This window comes from Perkinsus marinus (assembly GCF_000006405.1).
Source record: "Perkinsus marinus ATCC 50983 genomic scaffold scf_1104296931952, whole genome shotgun sequence".
Classification (NCBI taxonomy): Eukaryota; Perkinsozoa; order Perkinsida; family Perkinsidae; genus Perkinsus; species Perkinsus marinus.
This window is the reverse complement of record NW_003215582.1, coordinates 503,699-529,509: the sequence shown is the minus strand read 5'-3', so window position 1 is coordinate 529,509 and position 25,811 is coordinate 503,699. Positions and strand designations below refer to the sequence as shown.

The following is a 25,811-nucleotide window of genomic DNA, read 5'->3' as shown; positions in this document are numbered from 1 at the left end:
ACCACCCGTTCAAGAACCTCCGAGCTACCCCCTCCCTATTTTCGAAGCTCCAACTTAACCACCCCGAAGACTGACTGAATGTGATCTTCTGTTATCACTGTTGGTAACGCTAGAGCAATAGTGTGTGAGAGAAACAGCTGATTACACTAGAGAGGAACAACGCGTTGCGTGATGACTGTCGCTCAGCAGAATAGGCATGTGCAGAATTGTGTCGCCTTCAGAGAAGTGTATTTTCGACAGGAACTGTAGAGAAAGTGAGAGCGGCGATGAGGTCGCCTGAATTTGACTTTGCAAATCCCTTATGATAAGACAGGCTCATCCGATGGCCTGTCCCAGGAGGCAGCAGGAGAGCATAGCTGAGAAGCAAAGGCATAAGGGAGAACAGAAGGTAAGACGACCTACTAGTAAGACAAAGACAACAGCTGGCTGCTTGTGCTGCTCCCTGTCCATTGTCGTCGGACGGCGGACGACTACTGTCTGTGATGATGACAGTTTGATGAGGCGGGTGCTGGTATCTGAGGGGGTGATTGTTTTTCACAATCGGGCTAAGAATAGATGTTCACGAGTTCCCATAAGAATCATAGCCTCCATAGCCACTGTTGTTGTATGGTTGAGCAGTCACTACTGCTGGTGAAACCTGAGAGATGCTACATTGAACACTACTGCAATGACGACTGCAAGTACCGCTACTACTATTAGCATTACCTCTACATTAAATGTGTCACCGGGTCTAAGACCGGCCGGAACCTGAACCTGCATCGGCCTTCCAGTGGCGGGATCCGTAATCTGTAGAGTGCTACCACCAGTGGCCCCCTGTGGTACTTGAACTGTTAAGATTGCCATTATAAAGAGATCAACTGAATGCTACAGGCCAGAACGTCCAGAGTTGTTCACAGCAGAATGGCTAAGCAGCAAACCCGACAGAGCAGTGACTCGATCGGAACGAGTTGAAGGAAGGAAAGCACACGTACGGGGATGTAGACAGTGCTACTCTAGAATTTAGTAAACAGAAAATCTATAATGACGGGGGAGTCGTTGCCGGCTATGAGGTTTCGACAGCAGCAATCGAATGGAATCGAATGAGACTAGCCACATGCCTGACCGAGAGCACAGCATGCTAGCATACCTGACAAAGGATCGCTGGAGAGCTACCAAGCGGCTTAGTGGTATCCTACTTGCACACCATGCACAGCAAGCGGCAGAGCCAGCGGCATCTGCGGCGCTTGGGCTCTGGGCAGGGCCACTGTTGATGATGACAGTTTGGGGAGGGGCCTGGGTCGAATGGTGCCTGCAAGTTGAGACAGAGTGACCTCGTGCTATACAGCAGTAGTGGTTGTTATTACGGCCCACCGTAGCCTTGATCAGGACCACTAACAGGCTTGCCTTGTACGATGGTCGGCCCAAGCTGAGGAGTGACGATGGTAGTGTTGTGTGAGGAAATGATTATAGTACATCGACATTGAAGGTGTCCCCTGGATTTAGGCCGGCTGGGACTTGGACCTGGAATGGTCTGCCGGATGTAGGATCGATGATTTGAATGGTGCTGCCACCAGTAGCCCCTTGGGGTACTTGAACCGACACGGTTATCATAGGAAAGTGGGAGAAAAAAGAAGAAACTCAACTGTTCGACCAGATGCCACCTGCTAGGCGTGGATTAGGGCTATATGGGACAGCAATGGTAGGAGGAAACGTACTACGTGATCGGCTACAACTCAGTCGAAAAGAGGGCATGTGTGCTCTGAAGAGAGCCTCCACTACGTGTATGTGGTATATTAAGATCCCCCAGTGGGAGAAGCGTAATTCCAGTACTACCTACCAGTTGTATAGCGTGGTCCGTCGAATTCCGAGAGGGGTAAGAAATCCTATTAAATTAATAGGACGAAATTAAAAATATTAATAGTATTAATATTTCTCATATCTTTTCCACGAACTATTATACGGTTAGATAAGGTTGATATGCACCGCTAGCACAGAGGTATGCCTATCCCCAACGGCCACCCCCGCTCTAATAGTACATTCGGTGATCATTGCTATTATATAAGTCATATAAGAGTACTAAGCCCAGCTCTACCAGGAAGGAGCTTATCCTAGTATAACCCTTCGGCTCCGGTATAGTGTCGGCCTTTCCAGTGGTAATCCTACTCTGGCTTACATCCCTGCGGGCCATCCAAAGACAGGAGAGCTGCGGAGTGGTAATGGAGAACTTCACATGTATAAGCGAACTTTAAAACGTAGATCCTACTTGTGATGAAAGTGCGCGAAGTTTAATAGACTTCGGAGTATTTTTCTCGTGTTTAATCGCTAAGTCAGGCTAGCAAGATCATGGCTTAGGCTAAACTTCCTGTGATGAGACCGGCTGAAGATACCCTGTCATGGTCGAGGACATTTTGGGTATGGTATAATCGGTAAACAGTGAGCATGTTATCAACATTTACCAACTGTGTGGGCCGAAAGTTGTATCGCTGGTAGATTTGTAAACGCCCGCTGCTCACCTATGGTATTCGACGATTATTCCTTCCTGCTTGCAGCTACTGTAGTCACTCTGCTGGCCCTCGTACTGGGCAGGATACTTCATAACAGGATGACTCGGTCGGAAGAAGGAAATAGTAGGCTAACACCGGAAGACTCCTTCCTAGGTTGAGAAGTACCATCATACGTTGTTATTCCTAGGTTCTGGTATAAGGGGCTTGTCGTGGATGGAGGAGCACATGTACATGAGTGACTGCTTCCCAAAGGAGTCCAACATAAGGCCGGCCTGTAACGTCATCAACTGTGAAGTCTTTTTCAAGGCCGATCTTCCGGACGACAGCGCTGTTGAGAAGCTTGTGAAGGAGAATGTAAGTGCCTGAGGGTCAGTAGAGGTATCCACTAATCTCTCTCTATCTTGTTCAGTTGCTCTCATTCGTCCGCTTCTCGGCTGTGCCCGATGTGAAGTGCCATGGTTGGAAGATGGTTGATGTTGACTTGGCCGACCATGTCTTCACTCATGATCCTGTTAAGGACCGTCAAGAGTTGGACACTGAAGTCGATAAGGTGAGGACTAGTCGTGTGTCTGTGGTGCTTTTGAAGGAACTTTTGGGTGTAGATAATCAACGAGGATTTACCCAGTGATAAGCCTTTATGGCAAGTACATTTCCTACCAGCTGCTGTAGGAGCCCAACAGAAGAACTGTGTTGTTTTCCGATGCCACCACACAGTGGCAGACGGCCTCACTCTGGTAAGCTCTCTTGGATGCTGATGCCTCGGTGGAATACTGAGTGTTCAAGGTTCAACTGCTAGACAAGGTTGCGACTACTCCCGATGGAGAGCCTGTCACCTTCGTCAACTACAAGGCTAAAAAGCCGGTAGTTTTCGGTCCTATCAAGAAGTTCTTCTTCAACATCCTTTATTGTCTGGAATGGGTAATACAACCATTGAGTTTGGCAACTGCCTTCATCCCCTCTCCCAACAGGTCCGTTCATTCGTCTCGAACATGCACGAGGGTAGTCTGCCTCTCGAGACATCCTTTGGGTTCAACGCTCCTCTCTCCCATCGATCCGGCGATATGAAGTACAGCGGCGACCGCAAGTCGATTTGTTTCAAGCCTTTCTCTGTTGATTACGTGAAGGCAATCAAGAATAAGGCCCCTGGCAAGGTGAGCCTTAGCCGTACTTGGATGCACTTGAGTGGGGAGTGGTATGCTATATTATAGAGAATAAAGGTCATGATATCGTATTGATAGGTCTCTAATAAATCTATCATTAGTTTATAACACGTAATTTATTATATTCAAATTTGATATGTCATTAGTATTGTTTACTAGTTATGGCTTAGATTACTGTTAACGATGTGCTATTGGGAGCTATGGTTGGTGCTATGAGGAGATATGGTGGCGCTGCTGTTGACAACAACACCATTATGAGGATCCTTATACCCGTTGGGGCTCCAATTGATTTTGGTCCCAACCCCCCACCTGAGGGAGATAGACTGGGCAACAACTGGTCGTTCGCCAGTGCAGACCTGAGCAAAGTAAGGGATGATGTTCTTGTTATCATAACAGTTATCTGTGTTGCTCCGTCAGGCTATTCGAGCTGATGGTCCCCTGGCCCGACTAGAGGAAACTGATGGCGCGATGAATCGTCTTAAGAAGTCGTTGGACTCTACCACGTCTAATTTCATCAGCAACAAACTTATGCCGTTGTATCCTCTGAGAAAGGCTCAAGAGGCTACTCGAGCCATCTACTCAAGACACACTGCTATCTTCTCTAATGTTCCTGGTCCTACCCAGCCGTGCTGTATTGGCGGCAAACAGATAGAGGCTATCTATCCTATATTCCTCACACTTGTGGAGCAAGTGATTGTGATGTCATATAACGGCCAGTTTTACTTCAACACTACTGTCGATCCCAACGTGGTGACAGATTATGATAAGTTCGAAGGCTATTACCGTGAAGAGCTCTTGGACCTGGGCAAGCGTCTTGGTATTACCGATGTTCAGCTGTAAGCACTTATTGTCAGTGCAACAACAACAACAATCCGATTTGTTCCTAGTATTTATATAATATATAAACTCTGTTGTACGTGCTGTTGTTACTACCACTACTACTGCAATTGCTCTCGGTTTACCTATTCATGTTGATGAATGCTGGCCTCCCTCTACGTCTGAGGGAAGGCGGCCAGGCGGTCTCGTCAGTTACTTGTGTCTTAATATTCTTCTGGTCCTCCCTAAATCTTTGTGTCGTGACGACACGTTATTGGGACGCAGTTTCTCTACGCAATAATGTGTATTTAGTCGAGTTTTGTGAGGATACTGGGGAAGTCTGGAAAATGATAAATGCATCGTTACTTTTGATTGAGCCTTTACCTCGGTGATGCTGGTAGGTTGTGAGAACTGGGTTCTGGAGTTGATCATGATTCTTGAGAAAGTAAAGTGAAACAAACACATTGCCTCTGAGTTTGGGATTATAATTCGTGATGTGTAATAACAAGTGTCGTGTCGTGACAGTAGTTTGGAAGCATTGACTCCATGGTCTGATGATGGTTGGCGAGGAGCGAACAACAGCTAGTAGTTCTACTGTGCAGGAGATGGAGATTGGAAGAGAACTTAGTAGTCATGTTCGACGAGATTGCCTAGATGGTTTTACCTTGTCGCCGTTGGGAGTTTAATCACGCCCTATCCTCCCTTTGTTGGGTTCTGGACCATGTTACTCTACTCGGCTCAGTGTTTACCTGAATATGTTGAGTCTTCTCTTTGGTCAAGGCAGGCAGGTAGATGCTGTATCCGATGAGGGGGATGACAAGGAAAATGATGGCTTGTTGAGGCAGCGGACAGAGGAGGCCTTTAGGGTCCTCAGTAGCTTCATATTGGGAGCTCGAGAGCTCGGAACAACCATGGTACTACTGTCTAGGAGGACGCAGTGTTGGTAGGCTTTGGTCTGTCTACACTACACGGGGGCTGTCTTCGGGAGCGTTGAAGTCGCTTTTTAGGACAATATCCCCGCCTCTACTGTAGAGATCATCTTCACCTCCCTCAGCGACCTTAGTGGTACCATCAGGCAATACCCTCCAGCAACACATACGCTGCGGCAGGCCATCGCTAGGGCGGACGATGGTGGGGCTCTGTCGCTGTTATGGTAGAGACTCATGCCTGCCCTCCTAGAGACCCTTCATGCTGCAATTCGCCGATGCATCGAGGCCCTAGATGGGGTATGGAAGGTAGAGGGTTTGGCAGAGATAGAGGTCCTAGATAGGATTGGTGGCTTCGTAATGGGAGCGTAGCCACTGCAGAGAGAAGGGGTTGGTGGTCCTCAGGCGACACTTCTCGCCGTCCTTGTGTGTTCGAGACCAGAGAGGATGGCCCCCGGCATGGTCAGCCAGGCTCTGATGGCGATCCTGAATGTGATGACTAGTGAGGGGCTGGTGGAACTTCCTGGAGAGGACCCTAAGTAGTAGGGAGGGGGCGGGTGTAGCTGTGAGGAGCAGTTCGGGAAAATATGCACATAATCAACTACATGTGTCGGTGACAATATGAGAATTCTGAGAAAGTTTTGGGAGATTCTTGCTGGTTTATCTACACTTCTACCCCATTTCGTATATGAACCCTATGATGAGTGACGAAACCCCTGAGCTCAGCTGAGGAAAGCAAACACATATTCTTCCAACACTGGTGAGGAGTGCCATCTTCAGTGTGGTTGCCTGGCCCTTGGGGACACCTGATCTCATTGAAGACTATGAAGGTGACGTTGCAAGCCTGTTGATGTCCCTCTGTCGTAGCTTCCTGCTAATATCCCTTCATTGTTGTCCACTAGAGAGTCCCGCCGGGGAAGGAAGTGGAGTCGTCCTGGGACGCTTTGCTCATTGTTTCCTCACCCTTCTAGCGGATAATCATACTGCTGTTGCGGCGGAAGGGAGGGAGTGTGCGATAGGGGAGGTCGCGGCAATGATGACACGGGTAGCTCTTGTCCTCATGGACACGGCCCCCATTGATGATGATGGTGAAGCTGCCGATGGGCTTGTCTCGTACAGTCCTCAGCTCGGGGAGGGTCGCCGCTTTGGTGGGCCGAGGGTGGCTCCTCTGGTAAGGGCCATGAATGAGGTACTGGCTGTTGATCCGACGAGGGGGGAGGATTTATGGACAGCCCTTCTAGCAGCCTTGGAGAGCGAAGACGAGGTCATAGCTGGCCAGGGCGATGGCGCCTCGCTATGGAAGGCATCAGAGGTGATAGGATGGGCACCGTCCATGGGGTGGTATTTTTCAGCTCTTCAGGCATGCACCTTTTCCTCGGAGGCAGTGGTCTTATTGTGGCTGCTACTGTCGCAGTGCGAGGGCTTCTACCGTGGAGTATTCCCTTATACTAGGCAGCCACGGGGGCCTCCGGACGGGTGAGCATTTTAATACTGGATTGTCTGGGCCCGCCTCGATCGTTAGGTTGGAGCAGGCGAATGCCTCACCATCGCCGGCGAGGTTGTTCTTGCCCGTCGTAGGACTCATTAACCGCATTGTGAAGGCACTGGCTGAGGCTGGCGAAGAGGAGGAAGGGCATGACCAGAGTCGGATCCCTCGGAAGGTGGCAGATGCGCTGCTAGAGGGGTCCCCATCGGAGGGATATAGGACACTGCTTCCTGCGCTGGTGGGGTTATTGGTCATCATAACTGAGGATAGAGGGAGTGTCGTAGCGTTGAGGAAATGCGAGTTTAGCAAGATTCATGCTAGGAGGCTGAGTGAGGAGGGGATGATATCGTTGGCCCCATTCGAAGGGGGGTCCCTGTTGGACGTACTAGTAGTGGCCTCACTCCGGTTCATGCCCTACATGCCCGATGCCTCGATGGCCCTGGCTGCTTCCATCTGCAATGTCTGTCCTTACCTCTACAGTATACCGGCTTTCACTGCCGAGAAGCTCGAGGAGGCTCTACGGAAGAGCATAAAGGCTGCAACTAACGGTCGGCCCAGGGGGGAAGAGATAGCTGGGTTGTTGTCAGAAGGGGTGGCTGCTCTTCTCCTATGGAACTATAGGGAATGTACGCCTCTGGTGCTCGCCATGCTATCTCACAGTGAGGCCTATGATGCAAGCTTGGGGTTGAGTGGAAGAGTACTGCTGGAAGGGCCCCTTGGGGTCATCAGAACGGTGGTGGAGGTATCAGAAGAGGCAGTAGGGGAGGGGCTGGAGGAGGATGATATTAGCCATGACGATATTCTGGATGTTGTGCCCGAGACTCTAGTCGGTCTGCTACCGATCCCACAGGCCATCGTGTTGAGGCAACAGTTAAGTCGCGTGAAGAGTGATGAGGTTATAACCTTCCTGGCCCTTTGTCTTGGTGAGGATGAGGAGGAACCGCTGAGGGACATAGTGTTGTGGCTGCAACACAGCCCTGAGCTGGAGACGACTGCGCGTGGGTATAACATAAGTTATGGAACGGACGTAGCGGCACTGATGGAACACGTGGCTGTAGAGGGTGCTAAGGCGGACCTTGACAGGCTGAATGAGGAGGTGAAGGGCCTGAGCAAGAGGCTTACATGGGAGGAGGAGAGGCTGTTGGCTGTTCGAGAGGAGAAGGGAAGGGCTGTGGCTCTAGAGGATTATCAGAGGGCAGGGGAGCTGAAGGGGGAAGAGGAGAGGCTCTTACTTAGCATAGGACACTTGAAAAGTCTCGGCCTACCCGACCATACATGACCATTTCCATGCCGACTGGGATGCTTCGTCCGTCCGTTGTCAGCTGTTGCGTTGTCGCTACGATGGAGATCCTCATGTTGGTCCTGTCAGTAGTATTGTAGGGAATGTCGGACTCCTATTACGATAGTGACTTACTCTGCGAGTACTGCTCGACAAACTTCGATCTTCAAAACCACGTACCTAAGGTAGGTTCGTAGTGAGTAGAAGATGCGGCCTCTTCCTTCTCCCCTGCCAGTGTGGTAAAATAGGGTCTCCTTCCTTGGGCGACGTGGTTCTCGAGGTTTTGTCAGTGACGAAGCCTAGAGAACCACGTGATACGAAAAATCCTCCATTAAGGTTTGGTGATTCTCAAGCTTCTAATCTGTTTTTTACGATCTGGGACCTATTCCATAGAACACCTCACATCAGGGCGTCTTTGACCTACAAAGACGTCCTGATGTAAGGTGTCCTATGAGTATCTCTGCATTGTCAGGTACTGGGCGTGTGTGGCCATAACCTCTGTGCTGAATGCATAGCCTCCTTAGGGGAGACCCGGGGTTTTGGGCGCTTGATGTGCCCCTTCTGTCGGCAGCCGCATCGGCCTGGCGAGATAAGTGTTAACCCGGTGATTGTCAACTTGCTTCGCTCCGCCGCTGCCGGAATACTTGGAGACGATTCCTCCACAATTAATGGGGTTGGTGGCAGTGCCTTCACAGAGGGGGGCTACACTAATAGCGATGATAGTGATGATGATTGTGATGCCCGGAGTGACACCTTCGATGAGGACGCAAGCTGGAGCTACAAGTGGTATGAGGAGCGAGGGAAGTGGTGGTTCTGTGACTATAACAAGGATCGTCGATGGCATTACTTTGGTACATGGGGTGGAAACTGGAAGGACTTGGAGGAGTGGAAGACCGAGTCTGGTCAAGCTCAGAGTACTTTCTAGGATTCTCCTTTTCCTCATTATCACTTGCATCCTTTCCCAATTAGATGTTTTCATCTGTTCACTGCCTCTACAGCTACTTTCCTGAACGCTCTCCACAGCCTAACCGTTCTATGTATAATAATACCCATTGCCATGTACAGAGCACATTAATCGTACTATTATTTTCACCCTCAATGAGACTTCAATTGCAGAGGAGGAAGCCTGCCTCTCGCCGGGAGCTGTTGCGTTCAGTCGTGGTCACACACATTTTGTTTCGCTCCGCCGCCGCCACACCGGCGCGGTGGGGTAGGGGCTCCAGCCGCGCATCTAATACCAATTCATCTCTCTCCAAAAATGTCGGAACGAGACATCGATTTCGATAACTAGTCATGGTATCGGCCTGAAACTGGTACCAATCGACTCCACTCGGCGAGCTGAGTACAATGACGATCTTATTTTTTTAGTTTATAAATTGTATAAAAGTTATCAGCCTTTTGATCCACCCGATGATACTGGCCAGGTTGGATGGACAGGAGTAGCACCAGCAGTCGGGTTAGTCTAGTAAGTTAAGGTCGCGCGCGTCTGTTCGGGGGTTCCAGGTTCGATTCCTGGTAGAGGCATGAGTTACAATGGGTCTCAGTACTCATGGTAGGTTTCGGATACGGATGATATAGTGATCAATGCTGCAGCAGTGGGTAGGAAGAGTCTATTGTAGGTTCTGGTGGAGCAATAATGGTAGGTACGGTAGGTCCGAACAACCGGCGACTCTAGCACACACCTTAATTCTATGTAGGGCGTTTGGTGTAGTGGTTAGTGTTGCATGCTGTGATCTGAGTGATCTAGGTTCGAATTTGGATCTGATAATTTCTTCGAATTTTATAGTACTTATTGAAGTGTAGGAAATAGTTTTACTGTATAGCAATTAGTGTAGTTATGTGGAAATACTAGTGACACTAGCATACACCGTAGTATTGTATAGATAGTATGGTGTAATGGTTAGTGCTGCACGCAGTTATCCGATTGATCCAGGTTCGATTTTTAGTGGAATACTACTATGTCCTATTGGACTTATCAGAGTGTGAGTGACTTGATCGACTGAAAGGTAACAATCGACGACTTTAACACACACTATTTCTATATAGAAATTTCGGTGTAATAGTTAGTGAAGTAGAATGTTTTGCCAGTAATCCGGGTTCGATTTGAATTAAAGTATATCTTTCTATATTTTCTTGGTACTTTGTAGTGTTACATTAGGTTCAGTACGTGGAGTAGGCTTCGGATGTGGGTGATACAGTGAAAATTGCTACAAGACCGAATAGGAACACTGGTGACTGAGTTATAGGACTAATAGTAGGTACTTAACTAGGCCTTCGTGACGGAGGGGGGGAGCTCACTGAGTCCACATCTACTAAATTATCATCGGAAATCCCTCAGAGAAAAGTAGAAAGCCTTCTGCAGCACATGCTAACCGCCAACTGAGGTGCCGAATCAAGGGTTCGAAATTCCGATGATGCACTCGGGGCTCGGTGATAACCAAGGACTTTCGATCTCTTATCTCTTTTCTGTTGCTATAACTCTGGGTTCATCCGTTTAGTTTCCCGTAGTGCCTCTGAAATTGAGGTCATTCTCTCAAGAATGTGACTAAGCCAATCCCAGTTAGTAACTAACGCAATACTCAAAAACGTAAGTGCAAGAGAGGAACTAGGAAGTCGCGTGTCTCTTAGCACTGGTACTAGCAGTAGTGGTAGTAGTACTTGGACCACTAGTGGTAGAGCTAGTAGTAATCGCAGCAGTAGTAGTCGGGCTCATAGTAGTTACATCAGTAATAGTAGTAGTAGTAGTAGTAGTAGTAGTAGTAGTAGTAGTAGTAGACTACTAGTAGTAGTATTCGGACTGGTAGTAGTGGGACTGGTAGTAGTATTCGGACTGGTGGTAGCGGTAGTAGTAGTAGCAGCCGGATTAGTGGTAGTAGGAGCACCTGTAAGAGAGAAATATCATGTTGATAAGAGGAAATTATTGACTTACCTTGCATCGAATTTACTTCGCGAAGCAAGGTGCGGTTGTATCCGGCCAAAGCCATCAACATGAACTCATTCAGTCCATGTTGGGCTTCGTCCTGTCTTCCACATCTTCTCCACTTGAACTGCCGGGATCTTCTGTATTGATAATTGTTGCATCCAATTTACTTCGCGAAGCAAGGTGCGGTTGTATCCGGCCAAAGCCATGAACATGGACTCATAGAGTCCATGTTGGGCTTCGTCCTGTCTTCCACATCTTCTCCACTTGAACTGCCGAGATCTTCTGTATTGATGATTGTTGCATCCAATTTACTTCGCGAAGCAAGGTGTGGTTGTATCCGGCCAAAGCCATCAACATGTACTCATCGAGTCCATGTTGGGCTTCGTCCTGTCTTCCACATCTTCTCCACTTAAACTGCCGGGATCTTCTGTATTGATGATTGTTGTTGTTGTAATTGTTGTTGCTGTAGCGGTTGTTGTTGTAGTAACCGCGTTTTGGCATCGTAAACGGAACTAATGAAGGGAAGAACTGCAATGAATAATGACACATAACTAACAACACATGTTCATTCGATCTATATCCGTCATAACGAATATCAGCTCTTGAGCTTAAGCTGATATCAGCTTAAGCTTTGCTGTTGTCTATTTTGTACAGCTTGTGATGCTGACTATCATTCCTTGTTATTCTAACTGTCTTGCAACCATCTGCGAGGTTCCGCTGGTTTTTAGCTCCTGATATTGTTATCCGTTGAGCACTGCTCCTACTGGGTGCCGCTGGTAGTAGAGTCTTATAGTAACCCGGAAATTTTTCCTCTGTTACTACTAAGACTTAATTATCAATGGCATTGATTCAATGCCTCGGATGTGAAGTGCTGATTACACTCGTTAAGACTCGTTAGACTCACAGCAGATTCGGGAATATGATTAACATTGAGTTCCTCAATTAGAACCCCGGACCTGCCGCTTGCAAGTAGACATGCTCAACATTTCAACCGTTCCATCGTGTTTCACAGTGCGTCTTATCCTGGTTTGTTGGGCTCATGATAGATTGGACAATATCATTAATATGCAGGGTCTGAGATAAACATAATAGCGGGTCATCCGCAGGTGGTGCACACTTCACATCTAAGGCACATTTCAGGCCATGGGGTTTGCTAGCATATATCACTGGATTTGATTGTTATACTTAGCTCAACCGCAAAGTAGCGCTGTCTAAGGGTGTGGAATTTTCTAGTCTTGGGGGGGACGCTCGTGATCGTGCACTGTGATTGATCTGGCGTCTGTAGTCGGCGCAGTTCCGCAGGTGTGAAAGCAGAATCCGTCAAGAGGGCATTCCACTCGGGCTTCTGAGCGTGAGAATTTATTCAACACAAATAGCTGCGCGCGCCCCATCGGCCGATTCGAACATTGAATCAATAATCATTCTGTTGCTCATTGACTTCTTCCTTGGGCCTGTGCCGAGGCCGAGGATCCCCGTCTAGCGGGGCCGGCCGAGGCTCCGTAACTTGTCGCATATAGCCCTTTTCAGCTTGCATTGTAGTTGTGTTCACTCTTGGCAACCTACTCAGTTGATCGGGCTTTTATTGCCCTACCATATTCCCACTTATTCTCTCAGCCAAACTTGCTTCGTCATTCGAGACGGCTATCAGCCAGCAGTAGAACTACACTACCAACTACAACAAGTCGTTTTTGCAGCAGCATCTTAGGGTAGAGTCGACATCATCAATCGTTAGTACATGAGGTGTCACAATGTGTGCGACCCCATTCCACTGCGCGTGTTAGTGTGCTCTAGTTTCCCTTGCTCAAGTTAGTCACATATTTCGTATGTCGATCTTATCTGGTACAGAAGTTACTGCTTCACTTCCAATACAGAGGATGAAAGTTATCAGTCTACATGAAGTACCCCTCATTGGTTGTGGAAGGGCTACTACCAGTGACAGCACCAGTAAGAAGGTTTTGCACGCTTACCTTCTACACGTCAAGAGTGGTTCATCTGGTACAAAATTGCGCATCAGTCATCCTCGGTACGGCGCAGGAGGCAGTACTAAAGGTGGTGCCCAACGAAGGTTCTTGACTAAGCTTTGTATGATCGTTACCTATTGATGGGTTGTCTCCGTAGTGGTGAGACTTTTTCGCTGATAACAAGGACACAAACTGCTTCTGATTATTTATTAAAGGTACATTAGAGGGTACTCCTGGCGATTGCGCAAGGAGGGTTCCTTTTTGATGACTTAGTTCTGGTTTGTGAGAAGCGTTCACGAGTACTTCTGATCATTTTCTCCTGTCTCGATAAATTGGGGATTAATTTTGGCTATTCTATCCTTGCTCGATGAATACGGAATCATATTCATCCTTTTCTTGAGTCATAGATAAAAACCCTTTCCGATATCTCTCTCTGATTTCATAAACAGTAGATTATTATTGGTTACTCTTCGATCTCATAGACAAAGAATCAAGTTGATTCTTATAAGAATAGCTCACTTAGCTCACAAGAATAACCAGAGTTGAACTCTGGTTATTCTTGTGAGCTCATTGATGAGAGGGCAATTTCTTCTGCTCTCGCAGTCAAGGAAATACTATTTCCTATTGACCCTATTAGGGTCAAATACGCTCTATTGTTTCGAAAAGTGAGGAATTAATTCTGCTCACTCCCTGATTTCATGAACCAGAGATTGTTTCTGGTTGGTGTCGTCTTGTTTCGGGTGCGCTCTATAAAATTGGGTGATATCATCACGCTCTGTCAACCCTATGGCGAAGGGACTCTGTGCCAGGGCCCCTGGCAAAGGATTCTACCAGGTTGCTTCAGACTGATGATAGGCTTATGCCGTACACTGGCGCTAATATCCCCCGTCCCTCCCCTCCGAGACTACTGCTCGTTATTCCTTTGGTGTGATCATTGGTGGTACTATCGAGATCACCAAGTTTGGGCTCGTACTGGACACATGTGGTGGTAAACTTTGTGACGGTCTTTATGGTATTCGATGCCTTTGTATTGCTACCCCTCGTATTTCTTCTTGGGTGATGCGATTGGGAGTGGAAACGTTGGATGTGGATAGTGAATTGTCCATCAACAGTAGTTTGACGACAGAACTGGTAGCCACGAATAACATCAGAACGGTAGGTTTGAACATTCTGCTTATTCTAATTACTTCGTTAATTGCAGGTATCCCTTGAATCCACAATGGTCGAGGCCTTGTCTGTCTCCGATATCGCTGATGATGTCGTGAGGAGAGTAAACCACGACGGTGGTTGGACCTTGGTGGTTTGGTCCAAGTCTGCTCACGGAGAAGGTGAGACTGGCATCAAGCCCCCGAGATCTCATCTTGTTCGGCTGTTTCCTTCCAATATGCCGTTGCAAACAATTAACATCATCAAGGCACAAAGGTATTAATCATCATAGCTACTCCACAAGTCAGTCTTTCTTCATTTCACTTTAGATATCAAGGGGAACCACCCCCTGCTAATGGCCAACAACGAGGAGGTCAACAGCAGGAAGCTCGTCAACAACAGCAACTTCCACAACAGGAACAGGCTAGCAACAATGAACAACAGCAGGTATTTCAGCATTCCGCCTTTCTGTTGTAGCATTCCTCAGGCTAACGCTCGGGAGCAGAACGGACAAATGGAACAAGGGGGCAACCGGTATGGGAGCAATATAGCTTCCTAATGTTGATCACCTGCTTAGGCTATGGCTGGTATCCAGCAGCAGCTAGGACAAGGAGGAGGCCAGGTTAGTGAGACTGTAGTATCACTCTGGTATTGAGAAGTTGTTCAGGCCTTGGTTGGTAGACGAGAGGTTATAACTCACACCCACCATCTATTCGGGGAGTTTCCCTTTTAGAATGGAGGTCATACGCAACTCGGTCCTAACGCTAACAACTTGGCTGCTCGAGTGCGACGGGATGTCTTGTCATTTGTAGGAATGCGTTCTTTGATTTAGGTTGCAGAAGAGCAGATGGTGGAGGATGAGGCTGCGGAAGACGAAGGACTAGGGGGTTTGGGAACTTGGCAAGATGCTACACGGATAATCCGTTGAACTTGGTAAGATCTTACACGGATAATCCCTATGATATTGAACCAATAACATTGCAATTATATTAACTCAATTTGTGCCATATGATTTCATAGTTCATCTCAGGGCATCTCGTCATTTTCGTGCAATACTAACATTGCAAGTGGATACGCTGATGGGATTGCTATTTTCTCACCCGTGGCTTTTACGTGTCATAGTAGCATCATTTCTGAGTAGCCCGGGTACGGATATCTTATATCTTAGAGTATAGTCAATTATTGCGAGGGTAAAATAAAAGATAACTCCTTGTCAAAAATGATGCGTGTTCTTAGCTGACGACAACCTGGGCACTCGCATACGGTGGGTCTGACTGGCTCAAGTGTTCGATACAATGGCTTCTAAAGTGAGCCTATTTAGGCCACTTGGATCAAAAAATTCGACTTACACCTATCATAGTCACTCCGTCGAGCACACTAGCACGTGGCGCCGCAGGGGTCACCCCAAGTAGCATACAACTAAGTGAGTCCAAGTCGATCACTCGCATCGAAACCTTAGACTGAAACCCATCATAGTTATTCTGTCGAGCTCACTAGCACGTGGCATCGGATGCCACGGGTTATCATCCGATGATATCTCAAGTAGAACGCTGTCGAGGAAGTCTGATTAGGCCGCTCATAGACCACCATTAAGTAAAAAGTTGGACTGAGACCCATCATACCTGCTCAGTGAGGCACACTAGCACGTGGCGCCGCAGGCGGCACTACAAGTAGCACACCGCTAGTTTCAGGTTCTGATCGTGGTTTGTCTGGTATTTCTCCCTTTAAGGGAGTCCCTTACCTTCCGAGAGAGGATGTCTCCTCCTCCTCCCATCCACCCATCATCCTCCTCCTACTACTACTACTACTACTACTACTACTACTACTACTACTACTACTACTGGCATGCAGATCGTGGCTGTTTCTACTGGGATTGCATTGCATTCTGTTCGGTAGCAGTTACGCAATACCTTGCTGTCGATAGTAAAGGCCGGACCATTCAGGGCGGTGGGTTTGATACTATCATAGAACACCCTAAGGGGGAAGGACAGCTTTTAGTTGTCGATTGGTACCCTCGCCCCTGTAGCTGGGGCAGTGGGTGCCAATGTGCCAAATCGTCTCCATCATTTTTGCGACTGCAAATGTAACGAAACGGGATTCACGCCACATTCGTAATGAGTATGTGAATTGTGACGGTCATTGTCAGGAAGTCAGGGATTTTTTTCAACTGTTGAACACAAGTTTTGGTAATTCTGTGAATATCGCCGCGAAATATAAATATTGATGAGGTACTACAATTTTGTCCTTCCTCTGAAATCACAGAGATCCTGCTAAAGGAAGACGTACGTTGCAATGATGCAAATGAATATAACAACAATGGTTTCATCATTAGCGCCGATATAACGTAGCAAGCGAACGCTGCAGCTCACTGCTGAGCCCCATCCGATCACCGACTGTCCTACATTGGCGATGGGGTTATCCGCAAACCTCTAAGAATAGACAAGCGTGCTGATGCGTCAGACTGAACCAACAGCTGATCACCACAACCAGAGAGGTAACCACGAGGGATAGGTCGGGCCCCCACAAATAGCCCTCGAGAATTGAAAACGTGCATCAGGCGTTCCTCAGGCATCAGGAGTACAAGGTCCCCAGCAGAGGTCTCCTGGATAGATGTACAGCCCTTATAGGTACCAGTGATAGGTCGTGTTACTGATCTCCATCTACCAGTAGAGGGAGACCCCACATACAGCTTACCATCACCAGCCGACACCAGAGCAAATTCGGCTTCCCCCTTCGCAGCGATTGCCGCGATGGGAGCTACTCCCACTGGCAGGCCCCAGCCTTGGAGAAGAGACTCTCCGGTGGCACACGAGTATAGTTGATCATCGTCAAGCAGGACATAGACCTCATCCCTGCTGACAACAACAACGTCCTTGATCTCCTTATTTCTGCTGTACTCAGTCGCCACAGCGCACTTCAACGGTGACGCCGATACAGCAGGGCCGGAGGGGTACACTTCACGCAGCGAGTGGAAGTCCGCCACAAGAGTCTTGCCGTTACCAATACTACACCCAATCTTACGAGGGGTGTACCATACGAAATGCTCAGGGACCTTTAGCCCTTCCTGCCCTGCATACGTGATCTCGAATGGACTATCAGCTTCATCACCATCAGTAGTAGCCACCGTCAATCTACGTTCATGGACATTCCTCTCATTAAATGAAGGGTCGTATTTCAAGGACACCTCAGCGCTGGTCTCAGCAATGGCAAACAACCAAGCCGCCATTATCACAACACTACCGAAGCGGAACAGGAGATATGGTACTCTAACCTTCTCCCGGTGACTAGCATCAGTAGCTGCCTGAATGGCCGCTCTCTGCTGGTCCAGCAGGGCCTTAGACTTCAGTTCGAACTGTCTCAACTGGGACTCCACAGACTTAGTGGTCTCCTTGTAATCATATATGCCCGGATCCATAGTAGGGGAGTCCCACTTGATCTCGCCGGTTTCCACATTGAGGTAATACGGAAGATTCTCCCCAGCATCGGTCCTGTACCCCAGTCTTATCCACCCTCCAGTGGGGTTGAATGGAGTACCCGGCGTGGCATCTCCCTTCCCTCGCTCCTCATCCAACAGCTGTGCCAGTTTTTTTCTATCCTTTTCAAACCTCACCTTCAGTTTAGTCAATTCTTTTCGCTCCTAAGACATGCTCTGAATCACAGTGGATCAGCCTGGCTAGACCTACCGAATCTGATAGCAGATGATTCTCTTTCGCCCAATGCCTGAAGATCTTCTGCATATCCCTTTCAGCCTTACTACAGGCAAACTTAAGATCCTTGGAAATGTCGGGGTGGTACTCTCCCGCCTTGGCCTCGTCCTGCTGCCCAGTAGGCTTGTGCACTCCCCAGTCATTGATAGGGCCCTCCTCAGTGAAACCAGGCAAGCCCGAAGAGTTGATAATTCTGAGTGGAACATGCTATCATTGAAAAGAAAGTCGTGCACTACTTCGGTTCCGCCACAGGCTCGTGGACTTCCTTTATAGTCTCCAGACCGAACCCCAGCACATCTATACACCACACTGTAGAGAACTTCACGGGGAGACCGTTCTTGTCGGCCATGGTCAAGTACCTTACAAGGGGACGTAGGCAGTGTTGGAGGAATATACGTTTGCTTTCCGCAGCTGAGCCCAGGAGTTTCCGCACTAATAATAGGAGTTCATACACAAATTCTGGTAGAAGTGTACATAACCCCACATGAAATTTCCCGAAATTTCCTCAGAATTTTCATATTGTCACCAACACATGTAGTTGACCATATACATATGTTCCCACACTGGACGTAGGAAAATGCAAAAAAGGGGGGAGAGAGTAAACTGTAAGGGAAGAGGCATTCAACTTACACAAAGAACGTCTCATAGAAGAGGCCCATGATATGAGCCGATAGGGCGAATATGAGGGCCGGCCGCTCATTGACTTGAGGCAGCTACAGGGGAAAGCTGCTGTATGGGGTCCATGGACTATGCTAGTACCTCAACGTTGAAACTGTTACCCCATACATATTCACAGAGGACTGCAGCGCAATAGAGGAAGGGCGGCACGGCAGTGAGGAACGCCTGGGGGAAGGACGAAGGGGAATTGCGCAAATTATGGTATGGCAAAGATCCAAGTTTTACCATAATGGAGAATTCTGTGAAACTGAGGGTTAAGTTCATCTTAGCATTGAGTAAAGCCGCCACTGAACATAACGTTACTATAACGTATGCGGCGAGGGGATTGCGCCAGAAGTAACCCCAGTAGAGCAAGGCAAAGTATGCTAGTGCGTAGAGAAACTGTAGAGTACCTATTAGGTGAGCTGTAAGGAAAGCTCCTATTAGCAGTAGTAATACTACCCATACACATACACACTCTAGCATAAGCCTCATGACCCTGCCATTTCCTATGCAGCTGGTTGAATAACGCAAAGTGCTGCTTGAATGTATCCCATTCGGTGGTTAGATCTCTTATCTCCTGAAATGGACGACTTAACCAACTCTGGTGGCGGAACTCAAGTCAATAGACGATACGGTGAACGGCTGATACCATCCAACCCTAGTACATTCTTCCCTTTAACCTCCTTATGCTTGAGACCGGGGATCTTGAGGTTACTCTCCCGCGCATATTCGGTGACCACGGGGACACGAAACCATCCTCCAACGCCAGAACCTGTATGGGAAGAAGTAACGGATGATGACGAAGTGATCCAAGGCAGACCTTCGAAGTCTTCCAGCCTAGCTGAACCCTCAGAGATTTCCATGGCACTCGCGACAGGTAGACGTAGCCATTGGGTAAGAGACCTCACTGAGTAAGTCTGAGCCGATATAGAGGCATGCAGGGCGAGCCAGATGGAGAGGAAGAAATAGAAAAATGCGGCACCTGCGAGTGAGTAAATGTCAAAGATAAAGAGACCTATTGAAGGACTCACCCAACGTGATTGACCAGGGCCAGAACAACCAATTCGGCGCCAGGAGTGGTGTTCTTCCCTTGTAGAACATCTCCGTGGAGAAGCCCACCAGTAGAGTACTCACCAGCTATCAGTGGCAAAGGTGGTGATAGAGAGAGTAATCCGTAGAGCGGTCACTACCATATAACAATCCATCTTCCCTATTGTCAGGCCGAATAGATCTCTAAGATCCTCCCGATACAGCACTACTGCCATAACTCGCTGCTTCTGGTGCTGATAGAGGTTCTTCTGCCGCATGGTCCGATTGAAGTTGTACACTTCCCGATTGTAGCTGAACCATTCAACTCCACCGTCAGCGAGACCTTCAGCCATAATGATGATGTTATGCTAGTGTTGGTAGAAGTGGTAGTTAGGGTTGAGGAGCAGTAGTGGTGTGTAGGCCGTAGTAGGGAGGGGCGAGGCCAGCAACAACTACTGCCTAACACAAGCGCCTCCTTTCTCTGTAACAAAGCTCTGAGTTCATGACTCTACCACTCCAGCCCTAACACATCTCTAATTCTACCATATTGCCGCACTGAAGCCGATTAGTGTATGAAAGGTTGGACCGGCTAGTGTATAGAAACATCATAGTCTTATCGTCTGCCTATATCAATTTCGATAGCATAGATTTACTCATCGGCTACTATCGGCATCAAGACAAGTGAGTACACGATTTAACCACCATTCTGCAACACTAATCGGTGGTGACCATTTGAAGAGAACCTTCAGCGCAAAAAAAGACAATCAATACAGCGGAGCGATGCAGCAGCGTGCCGTACACTCCAACAACAGCCAACTACATCTTCCTCTATGTCGCTGACGTTATCGGACGAGGCGTTTGCCTACTCGGCAATATTCCCCGAGGCCAGTGAGAAGAGCACCTCCACTGTTGGGCTGAGGGCTGATGGACGGACGCTGCTCGACTGTCGACGTATGAAGCTTCGGTTAGGGCCAGCACTAGGCCAGTGTGAGTGTCGTATTGGCAGCACTTGGGTTAGGGCAGTGGTGACAGGTAGTAGGACTAGGCTGGGAACTGTCATAGGACACTATGGGCTCAGGAGAAGTGATCACTCCCCCACCAGAGAGGCCCAACGAGGGTAAACTGTTCGTCAGTGTGGATTATGGTGCAGTAGTCAGCAGTGCCACACTTCCCTCTGGGGACTCCGCAGGGCTGCCCGGAACGGCTCAAACACCCGAGGCTGTATCATTATGTAACCAACTGGAGAGGATGCTCAAAGGCTCCAAGTAGTACTGTTGGTAGGGCCGGCTGGTGACGAGTGTTTGTCAGGGCTGTCGATGTGGAAGCATTATGTATCGCTGGTGGCAGTAGAGTGTGGAGTGTTCGCTTAGATGTACATGTCTTCACTGATGCTGTGAGCCTAGGGAGGGAGACTCTCTTTCTCCTATCATTGATATTCATAGGGTAACGTCGGCGATGCAGCAGCAACAGCTAGCGTGGCAGCACTGATGCATTACCGGAGGTCAGAGGTCACCACGATGGAAGGGTCTACTGTGGTCCGTGAGGAGGTAGTAGTAGGGCACGATATGGCAGACCTAGTACCGTCCTCTATTAGCTGGAACCAATGCCGCTGTCGATCCATCACATGCCCCTCCCACTCACGTTCACATTGGTCAAAAGCCCTGATGGTACCACCTCGGCGGTACTAGCCGATCCCACCTCTCTAGAAGAACGGCTCAGCGGTGGGGCCCTACTGGTTGTAAGCACTACCACATGGTACGGGACAGTACCACTCCTCTCTCAGGTTGTTGTTAACCAGTACGGTGAGCTGTGTAGTCTGCTGAAGCCTGGTGGCACATCTTGTCCGCTGCCCACTGTTATCAACTGCATACATGCGGCCGCAGGAAGAGCCAAGGAAGTTCATAAGATGATCGCTGATGCTGTACGAGCTCTCTTGATCTGAGTTGTGCTATTCGTCATGGTGTCAGCTCGAGAAGGATACCGCCCAACGAGGGGAGCGCAAGAAGGATATTCACCACAAGTACGACACCAAGACGGTGTTGACAATCAACACTGATGGAATAGAGAGGCCTGAAGTCCAGCGGGAAGTAGGCGGGAGTGTGGTACTCATAGTCTCAGCGCTGTATCGTGCTTTTCTAGGGCAGTGACAGTGGAGCTATCGATGATAGTGGTGATGCCCCCAAGGCCAAGAAGGCTCGGGCCAACGTCTGATGTTAACGAATATCGTTTGTTCCTATCACAGCAGTACTTGTTGTGCACAGTGGGGGCTTTCGGATTCATGCCTATGCTAGGGTTGGCTCTCCACGTGAGCCTTGATGATTTCAGCCTCGTGCGGCGATATACCTCCTGCCGCTGCTGTGCTGGTCCGGACATCGCGGTTCCTCATCGATGCATTGTACATTGAATTGGAGAATATGGGCTTGCCGGTAGTGAGGGCCACAGAGAAGGCACAGAAGGCGTATGAGGGAGTTTTTGTATCCACTGAGTCATCGGAGGATCTCTTCAAGATAGTGCATCGTTCGCGGCTAGCTCACAATGTGTTGGGCCTACTACGTCACGATGGGGGCCATAAGGCTCGGGATAGGAATAGCCTGTATAGATGGGTTAAGAACGATGTACCCTTCCGAGAGGTATTGCCGTCGTTTGGGCCCAACTCTACCTTCTGGGTTAGACTAGCTGACGGTGATTACTCTAGTACGGTTGGCATGAGGAATGTGGAGGTGCAGCGAGCGGTGCGCCATGGTTTGCAGTGCTACTTCCATAAAGGGTTTGGTTCGGTCCCTCGACCCCTCAGGGACCATCCTGACTTTCTGTTCTTCGTCACACCCCCTGAGTGTGGGATTGGCCTTTGGGTCGACTACGGCTACCGTAACGGAGTGAAGTCTCTCAATTCTGCAGAGGGTGGCCCGTTAATCGAAGATAAGCGTTGCCCTGGTAGGAATTTGAGGAGCTCAGTAGCAGCCGCGATACTCTGCGGGGCACGCTACGTTCCTGGGAGGGATGTACTTGTCGACCCCTACTGCGAGGACGGGGGTATATTTCTAGTTGAGGCAAGGCGATGGGCCCAACGTGTTGATCCTGGGATGAACTCTGAGGCAGCATCGGTCAGGCCATCAGCGTTCCCGGGCTCTGATGACCTATGGCGTAGTTTGGTAGAAGAATCAGCATCTCGTCAACTGTGCTCTGATGATTCTGTCCGAGTATACGGTACCAGCACAGACCCTGTGAATCGTGCCAGGGCTCGGAGGAATCTGCCAGGTAGTATCGTATCAGCGGCCTCCTTGGTAGAGTACGTCCCTCCCGAGTCCCCAACACTTATCGTCACTCGCTCGCCTCGACAGGCGTGGTCATCGCCGGAAGTAGCAGCGGCATGGGTGGGTGAATTGAAGGAATGGGCCTCGGGTTTCCGGGCCCCAAGAGCCTTCGTCCTGCATGGTCCTGGACAGCCCCTTCCCTGTGCCCAGGAGGTGCTCTATCTCGGCCACTATGGTTCGCTATACAAGTTGCTGCCTGGTCAAGCAATGAGGCCGTAACGACCGTGCATGAATAGCAATCGTTTCTGTGAAGTGTTTCTTCGTTGTGCTGATAGTCTGCACTAGGGATACACCGTTAGAGTTGCCCCCCTCATGAGCTCAGTGCCAGCACAGCTCTCCCGAGCTGGTAGGCGGAGGCTAGCTGCTATGCGTAAAACTACTTCCCTCATTGAGTCGGACACGTCCTTGGTCCGAGAGCTGGCCAATGATATCCGATCGGCCAGCGGTGGTCAGGCCGAGCAGCCTCGTATACCCATCCGTAGGCTACATGAGGTCCTAGAGGATGCCCTTCCTAAGATGCAAGGGCCACCGTCTCTCGACATGCGGCTCATACTGCAGCACTATCATCACAAGCTCTACCTCTCGACGGACTCCTCCTCAGATTATGTGGCGGCTCTTGCTCTACTGGCCACAAGTGCTCAACGATTGGACTCGAACGTGGGAGATATGGTTAAGCAATGCTCACAGGTTATCATGGACGGTCTCCACAATGCCTCTCTCAAGAATAAGAAGACAGCCGAGCTGGCCAACGTCCACACTCTCCTCAAAGTCTTGACAATATGTGCTAGGCTGCACTTGAGGGGCTGCCCTCCGCCCGATGCCCTACCCCGTCGTATCGTTACTGTTTTATGCAAGGAACAATTCGCTGATAAGTTTCTGACAGAAGTCTCGGCTCAAGACGCATGGACGATGCTGCGGTCATTGGCGGCTATTCGCATCACCTCTCCGGCTGGCCTCTACCTCGTGGATCGTTATTTCGATCAGAAGGGCCGAGTAGAGCAACTGTCTCGTGTGAGGATGGTGCAGATGGTCGAAGCTCTGTGTATGCTCCGGTCGCGGGGTCAGGCATTGGAAGCAGTCTGTGACCACTTAGCCATGCACGTTGTAAGAATATCTCCTCAACAACGACTATCCCTGATACGCTCCTTCGCCATGGTTAATGCCGCACCCAATCTCCTCTACCTTTTCCTGCACAGCGGACGCAGGTGGCGTTTGAAGTTGCCTATTAGCAGTCAAGCTGAGATGCTCAGTAGTTTCGCTCAGTTGCGGCTACGGCCACGGAGTAGCGTGTTCTTCAAGGATCTCCTCCTTACCGTATTGAGGGGGCGAAAGAGAGCAGATGTCGATCCACTACGACTGTGTCATGATTTGTTCCTGTTGGATATGTTCGACGAGTCCGCCTTCAAGCGCTTGGAAGCCGCTGTAGGCTCACAGGACTGCATGGAGATACCCCTAGAGGAGGCATGCAGGGCTCTGGCCAGCCTAGGCTACTTCTGTTACGGCCGGCCTGCAACCTATGATGTGTTACTAGCGCAGGTCGGGAGGTTTGAGGCAACTCTCTACCAGAACAGGAATTGTCTTGTACAACTGAAAGTGAGATATTTCAAGGCCGACAATTGAGCCGATCTGTTGTGATCTCAGAGTCTCGAAATCGCCTTCCGCATAGGCCACTCAGCCTTTCCAATATCAAGTCTGAGCCCCTCCGCCCAGCAGACTTTACTGCGTATAAGGCATGCTGAGATAGCAGACTTGGGCAGAGATGCTGCCCCCACTAGCTGGACACAAGATCTCCGACGTGTAGCCGGCCAGGTCGGTGCACTGTCAACAGGTCGGTCTTGGCCTTCGAATGCCGCGTCTTTAGGTTTGCAATAGAACTTATTTCAACATAACGGTCGGGCCTTTCATAGTGGATTTCGTTCGGACCTCCGACGGTACTCCTCAGACCAAATTAGACAGAGACGGGGATGAGAGGCTCCAGGCTGTACGTCAATGCGTCGCTCTAGAGCCTTTGAAAGGTGAGGGAGACCTTCCCGACCTGTTGGGTATCCTGCCCAGGTCAATGCTTCTACCGCGGTAGTGATCACAATGAGCTGACTTCTAATAGCAAGTACAGACATTTACTACTACGAGGGCTGGGTATTGAGATATGCTCAGTGGCGAAGGAGCAGTGGATGGGTATGAGCACAGATGCAGAAAAGGTCCACTATATCAGGGAGATCGTTGCCGAGGGTATGGCCCGGTTGAAGGAGAGAAGGAAAGAACATGCACGAAAGATTAGTCAGATCAAGTGGCAGAAACGGGTCGATGCACGGAATGTTTCTTGATGTCGCATGGTCTTGTTTCCGACCATAAAAATTGTTGTACTCGAGTTGAAATGCGGAGTGTCTGTCCCTTCCTCTTCCGCCACTTACTATAAAATCAAAGCAGCAAGAAGTTAGATGAAGTAATATTACAAGTGATTGTAACTATGCAGTGGAGGCTTTACAGGAGGAAGATCGTGAGCTCTGGCGGTTGCTTCTTGTTTACCATCTCGCCTCTCGAGGAAAACATCGGCATCATTTAGTAGCTCCTCGGCCTTGTGTGAAGGCCCGGAATTGTCGCTGCCCATTGCTGCCCGGACTTCCATCTCTTTGTGGTCCAAAGATCTTTGCTTACCAGTTCTCACCTAGATCGACTCACTTTACCCATAGCACACCATAGACACCGACCTGGACTCTAGTCTGAACACCCGAATTCGCTGTGATGATCTCATCATTGACCAGCACTGACGTTATGCCCTCCATCCCCTTCATAGAATCCGAAACTTTGCCAATCCCACCAGAGGTAAAGTAGTTCTCTGATATGTCCAACAGCCGTAGGTAGGAGAGCATATTGAGCATTTCGCACAGCAAAGGCACAGCCTCATCAGTGAGATCTGATCG

At 49.2% G+C, this 25,811-nt stretch overlaps 11 protein-coding genes across 11 annotated transcripts in view; 8 read left to right on the top strand and 3 right to left on the bottom strand.

Annotated features, from left to right (window-relative positions):
* Positions 1-1,085: 1,085 nt before the first annotated feature.
* Positions 1,086-1,590, bottom strand: Pmar_PMAR023682 (hypothetical protein; the record flags this gene model as incomplete). Its single annotated transcript, XM_002785913.1, has 4 exons — positions 1,086-1,126; positions 1,176-1,288; positions 1,344-1,405; positions 1,453-1,590. 4 exons carry the CDS (start codon positions 1,588-1,590, stop codon positions 1,086-1,088), a joined length of 354 nt encoding a protein of 117 aa, XP_002785959.1.
* A 1,106-nt stretch (positions 1,591-2,696) lies between these two features.
* Pmar_PMAR023681 (conserved hypothetical protein) lies at positions 2,697-4,483 on the top strand (the record flags this gene model as incomplete). The annotated part of the gene is made up of 7 exons (XM_002785912.1): positions 2,697-2,837; positions 2,893-3,033; positions 3,086-3,217; positions 3,267-3,401; positions 3,452-3,634; positions 3,814-4,008; positions 4,061-4,483. 7 exons carry the CDS (start codon positions 2,697-2,699, stop codon positions 4,481-4,483), a joined length of 1,350 nt encoding a protein of 449 aa, XP_002785958.1.
* Positions 4,484-5,622: 1,139 nt separating this feature from the next.
* Positions 5,623-5,928, top strand: Pmar_PMAR023680 (hypothetical protein; the record flags this gene model as incomplete). Its single annotated transcript, XM_002785911.1, has 2 exons — positions 5,623-5,742; positions 5,791-5,928. 2 exons carry the CDS (start codon positions 5,623-5,625, stop codon positions 5,926-5,928), a joined length of 258 nt encoding a protein of 85 aa, XP_002785957.1.
* A 517-nt stretch (positions 5,929-6,445) lies between these two features.
* Pmar_PMAR023679 (hypothetical protein) lies at positions 6,446-8,150 on the top strand (the record flags this gene model as incomplete). Its single annotated transcript, XM_002785910.1, has 3 exons — positions 6,446-6,697; positions 6,746-6,861; positions 6,908-8,150. The coding sequence occupies 3 exons, from the start codon at positions 6,446-6,448 to the stop codon at positions 8,148-8,150; spliced, it is 1,611 nt and encodes a 536-aa protein (XP_002785956.1).
* A 91-nt stretch (positions 8,151-8,241) lies between these two features.
* On the top strand, positions 8,242-9,287 carry Pmar_PMAR023678 (hypothetical protein). The gene is made up of 2 exons (XM_002785909.1): positions 8,242-8,335; positions 8,623-9,287. The coding sequence occupies exons 1-2, from the start codon at positions 8,255-8,257 to the stop codon at positions 9,073-9,075; spliced, it is 534 nt and encodes a 177-aa protein (XP_002785955.1). The 5' UTR covers positions 8,242-8,254; the 3' UTR covers positions 9,076-9,287.
* A 4,966-nt stretch (positions 9,288-14,253) lies between these two features.
* Positions 14,254-14,739, top strand: Pmar_PMAR023677 (hypothetical protein; the record flags this gene model as incomplete). The annotated part of the gene is made up of 3 exons (XM_002785908.1): positions 14,254-14,456; positions 14,510-14,627; positions 14,668-14,739. 3 exons carry the CDS (start codon positions 14,254-14,256, stop codon positions 14,737-14,739), a joined length of 393 nt encoding a protein of 130 aa, XP_002785954.1.
* Positions 14,740-16,578: 1,839 nt separating this feature from the next.
* Pmar_PMAR023676 (hypothetical protein) lies at positions 16,579-19,929 on the bottom strand (the record flags this gene model as incomplete). Its single annotated transcript, XM_002785907.1, has 11 exons — positions 16,579-17,817; positions 17,864-18,080; positions 18,124-18,246; positions 18,518-18,600; positions 18,647-18,730; positions 18,791-18,957; positions 19,007-19,124; positions 19,213-19,319; positions 19,368-19,529; positions 19,579-19,684; positions 19,738-19,929. The coding sequence occupies 11 exons, from the start codon at positions 19,927-19,929 to the stop codon at positions 16,579-16,581; spliced, it is 2,598 nt and encodes an 865-aa protein (XP_002785953.1).
* A 477-nt stretch (positions 19,930-20,406) lies between these two features.
* Pmar_PMAR023675 (Exosome complex exonuclease RRP45, putative) lies at positions 20,407-21,787 on the top strand (the record flags this gene model as incomplete). Its single annotated transcript, XM_002785906.1, has 8 exons — positions 20,407-20,608; positions 20,655-20,841; positions 20,885-20,969; positions 21,019-21,123; positions 21,171-21,314; positions 21,360-21,497; positions 21,544-21,663; positions 21,716-21,787. The coding sequence occupies 8 exons, from the start codon at positions 20,407-20,409 to the stop codon at positions 21,785-21,787; spliced, it is 1,053 nt and encodes a 350-aa protein (XP_002785952.1).
* Positions 21,788-21,876: 89 nt separating this feature from the next.
* Positions 21,877-23,118, top strand: Pmar_PMAR023674 (hypothetical protein). Its single transcript, XM_002785905.1, has one exon. The coding sequence runs from the start codon at positions 21,892-21,894 to the stop codon at positions 23,107-23,109; it is 1,218 nt and encodes a 405-aa protein (XP_002785951.1). The 5' UTR covers positions 21,877-21,891; the 3' UTR covers positions 23,110-23,118.
* An 84-nt stretch (positions 23,119-23,202) lies between these two features.
* Positions 23,203-24,510, top strand: Pmar_PMAR023673 (hypothetical protein; the record flags this gene model as incomplete). The annotated part of the gene is made up of 1 exon (XM_002785904.1): positions 23,203-24,510. The coding sequence occupies one exon, from the start codon at positions 23,203-23,205 to the stop codon at positions 24,508-24,510; it is 1,308 nt and encodes a 435-aa protein (XP_002785950.1).
* A 1,055-nt stretch (positions 24,511-25,565) lies between these two features.
* The window catches only part of Pmar_PMAR023672 (hypothetical protein, conserved), a gene marked incomplete at both ends in the record, with an annotated part of 3,844 nt that continues 3,598 nt past the window's right edge, over positions 25,566-25,811 (bottom strand). Inside the window, one exon of the mRNA XM_002785903.1 lies at positions 25,566-25,804. Within this exon, the coding sequence (XP_002785949.1) occupies positions 25,566-25,804 (239 nt within the window). The remainder of the gene's footprint in view (positions 25,805-25,811) is intronic.

Excerpts from the sequence above, each read along its gene's own strand:
- Pmar_PMAR023674 (XM_002785905.1), top strand. The coding sequence starts at position 21,892 with ATGATTTCAGCCTCGTGCGGCGATATACCTCCTGCCGCTGCTGTGCTG.
- Pmar_PMAR023678 (XM_002785909.1), top strand. The coding sequence starts at position 8,255 with ATGTCGGACTCCTATTACGATAGTGACTTACTCTGCGAGTACTGCTCG. Across the intron at positions 8,336-8,622 it reads TTCAAAACCACGTACCTAAG|GTACTGGGCGTGTGTGGCCA; the intron begins GTAGGTTCGTAG and ends CTGCATTGTCAG.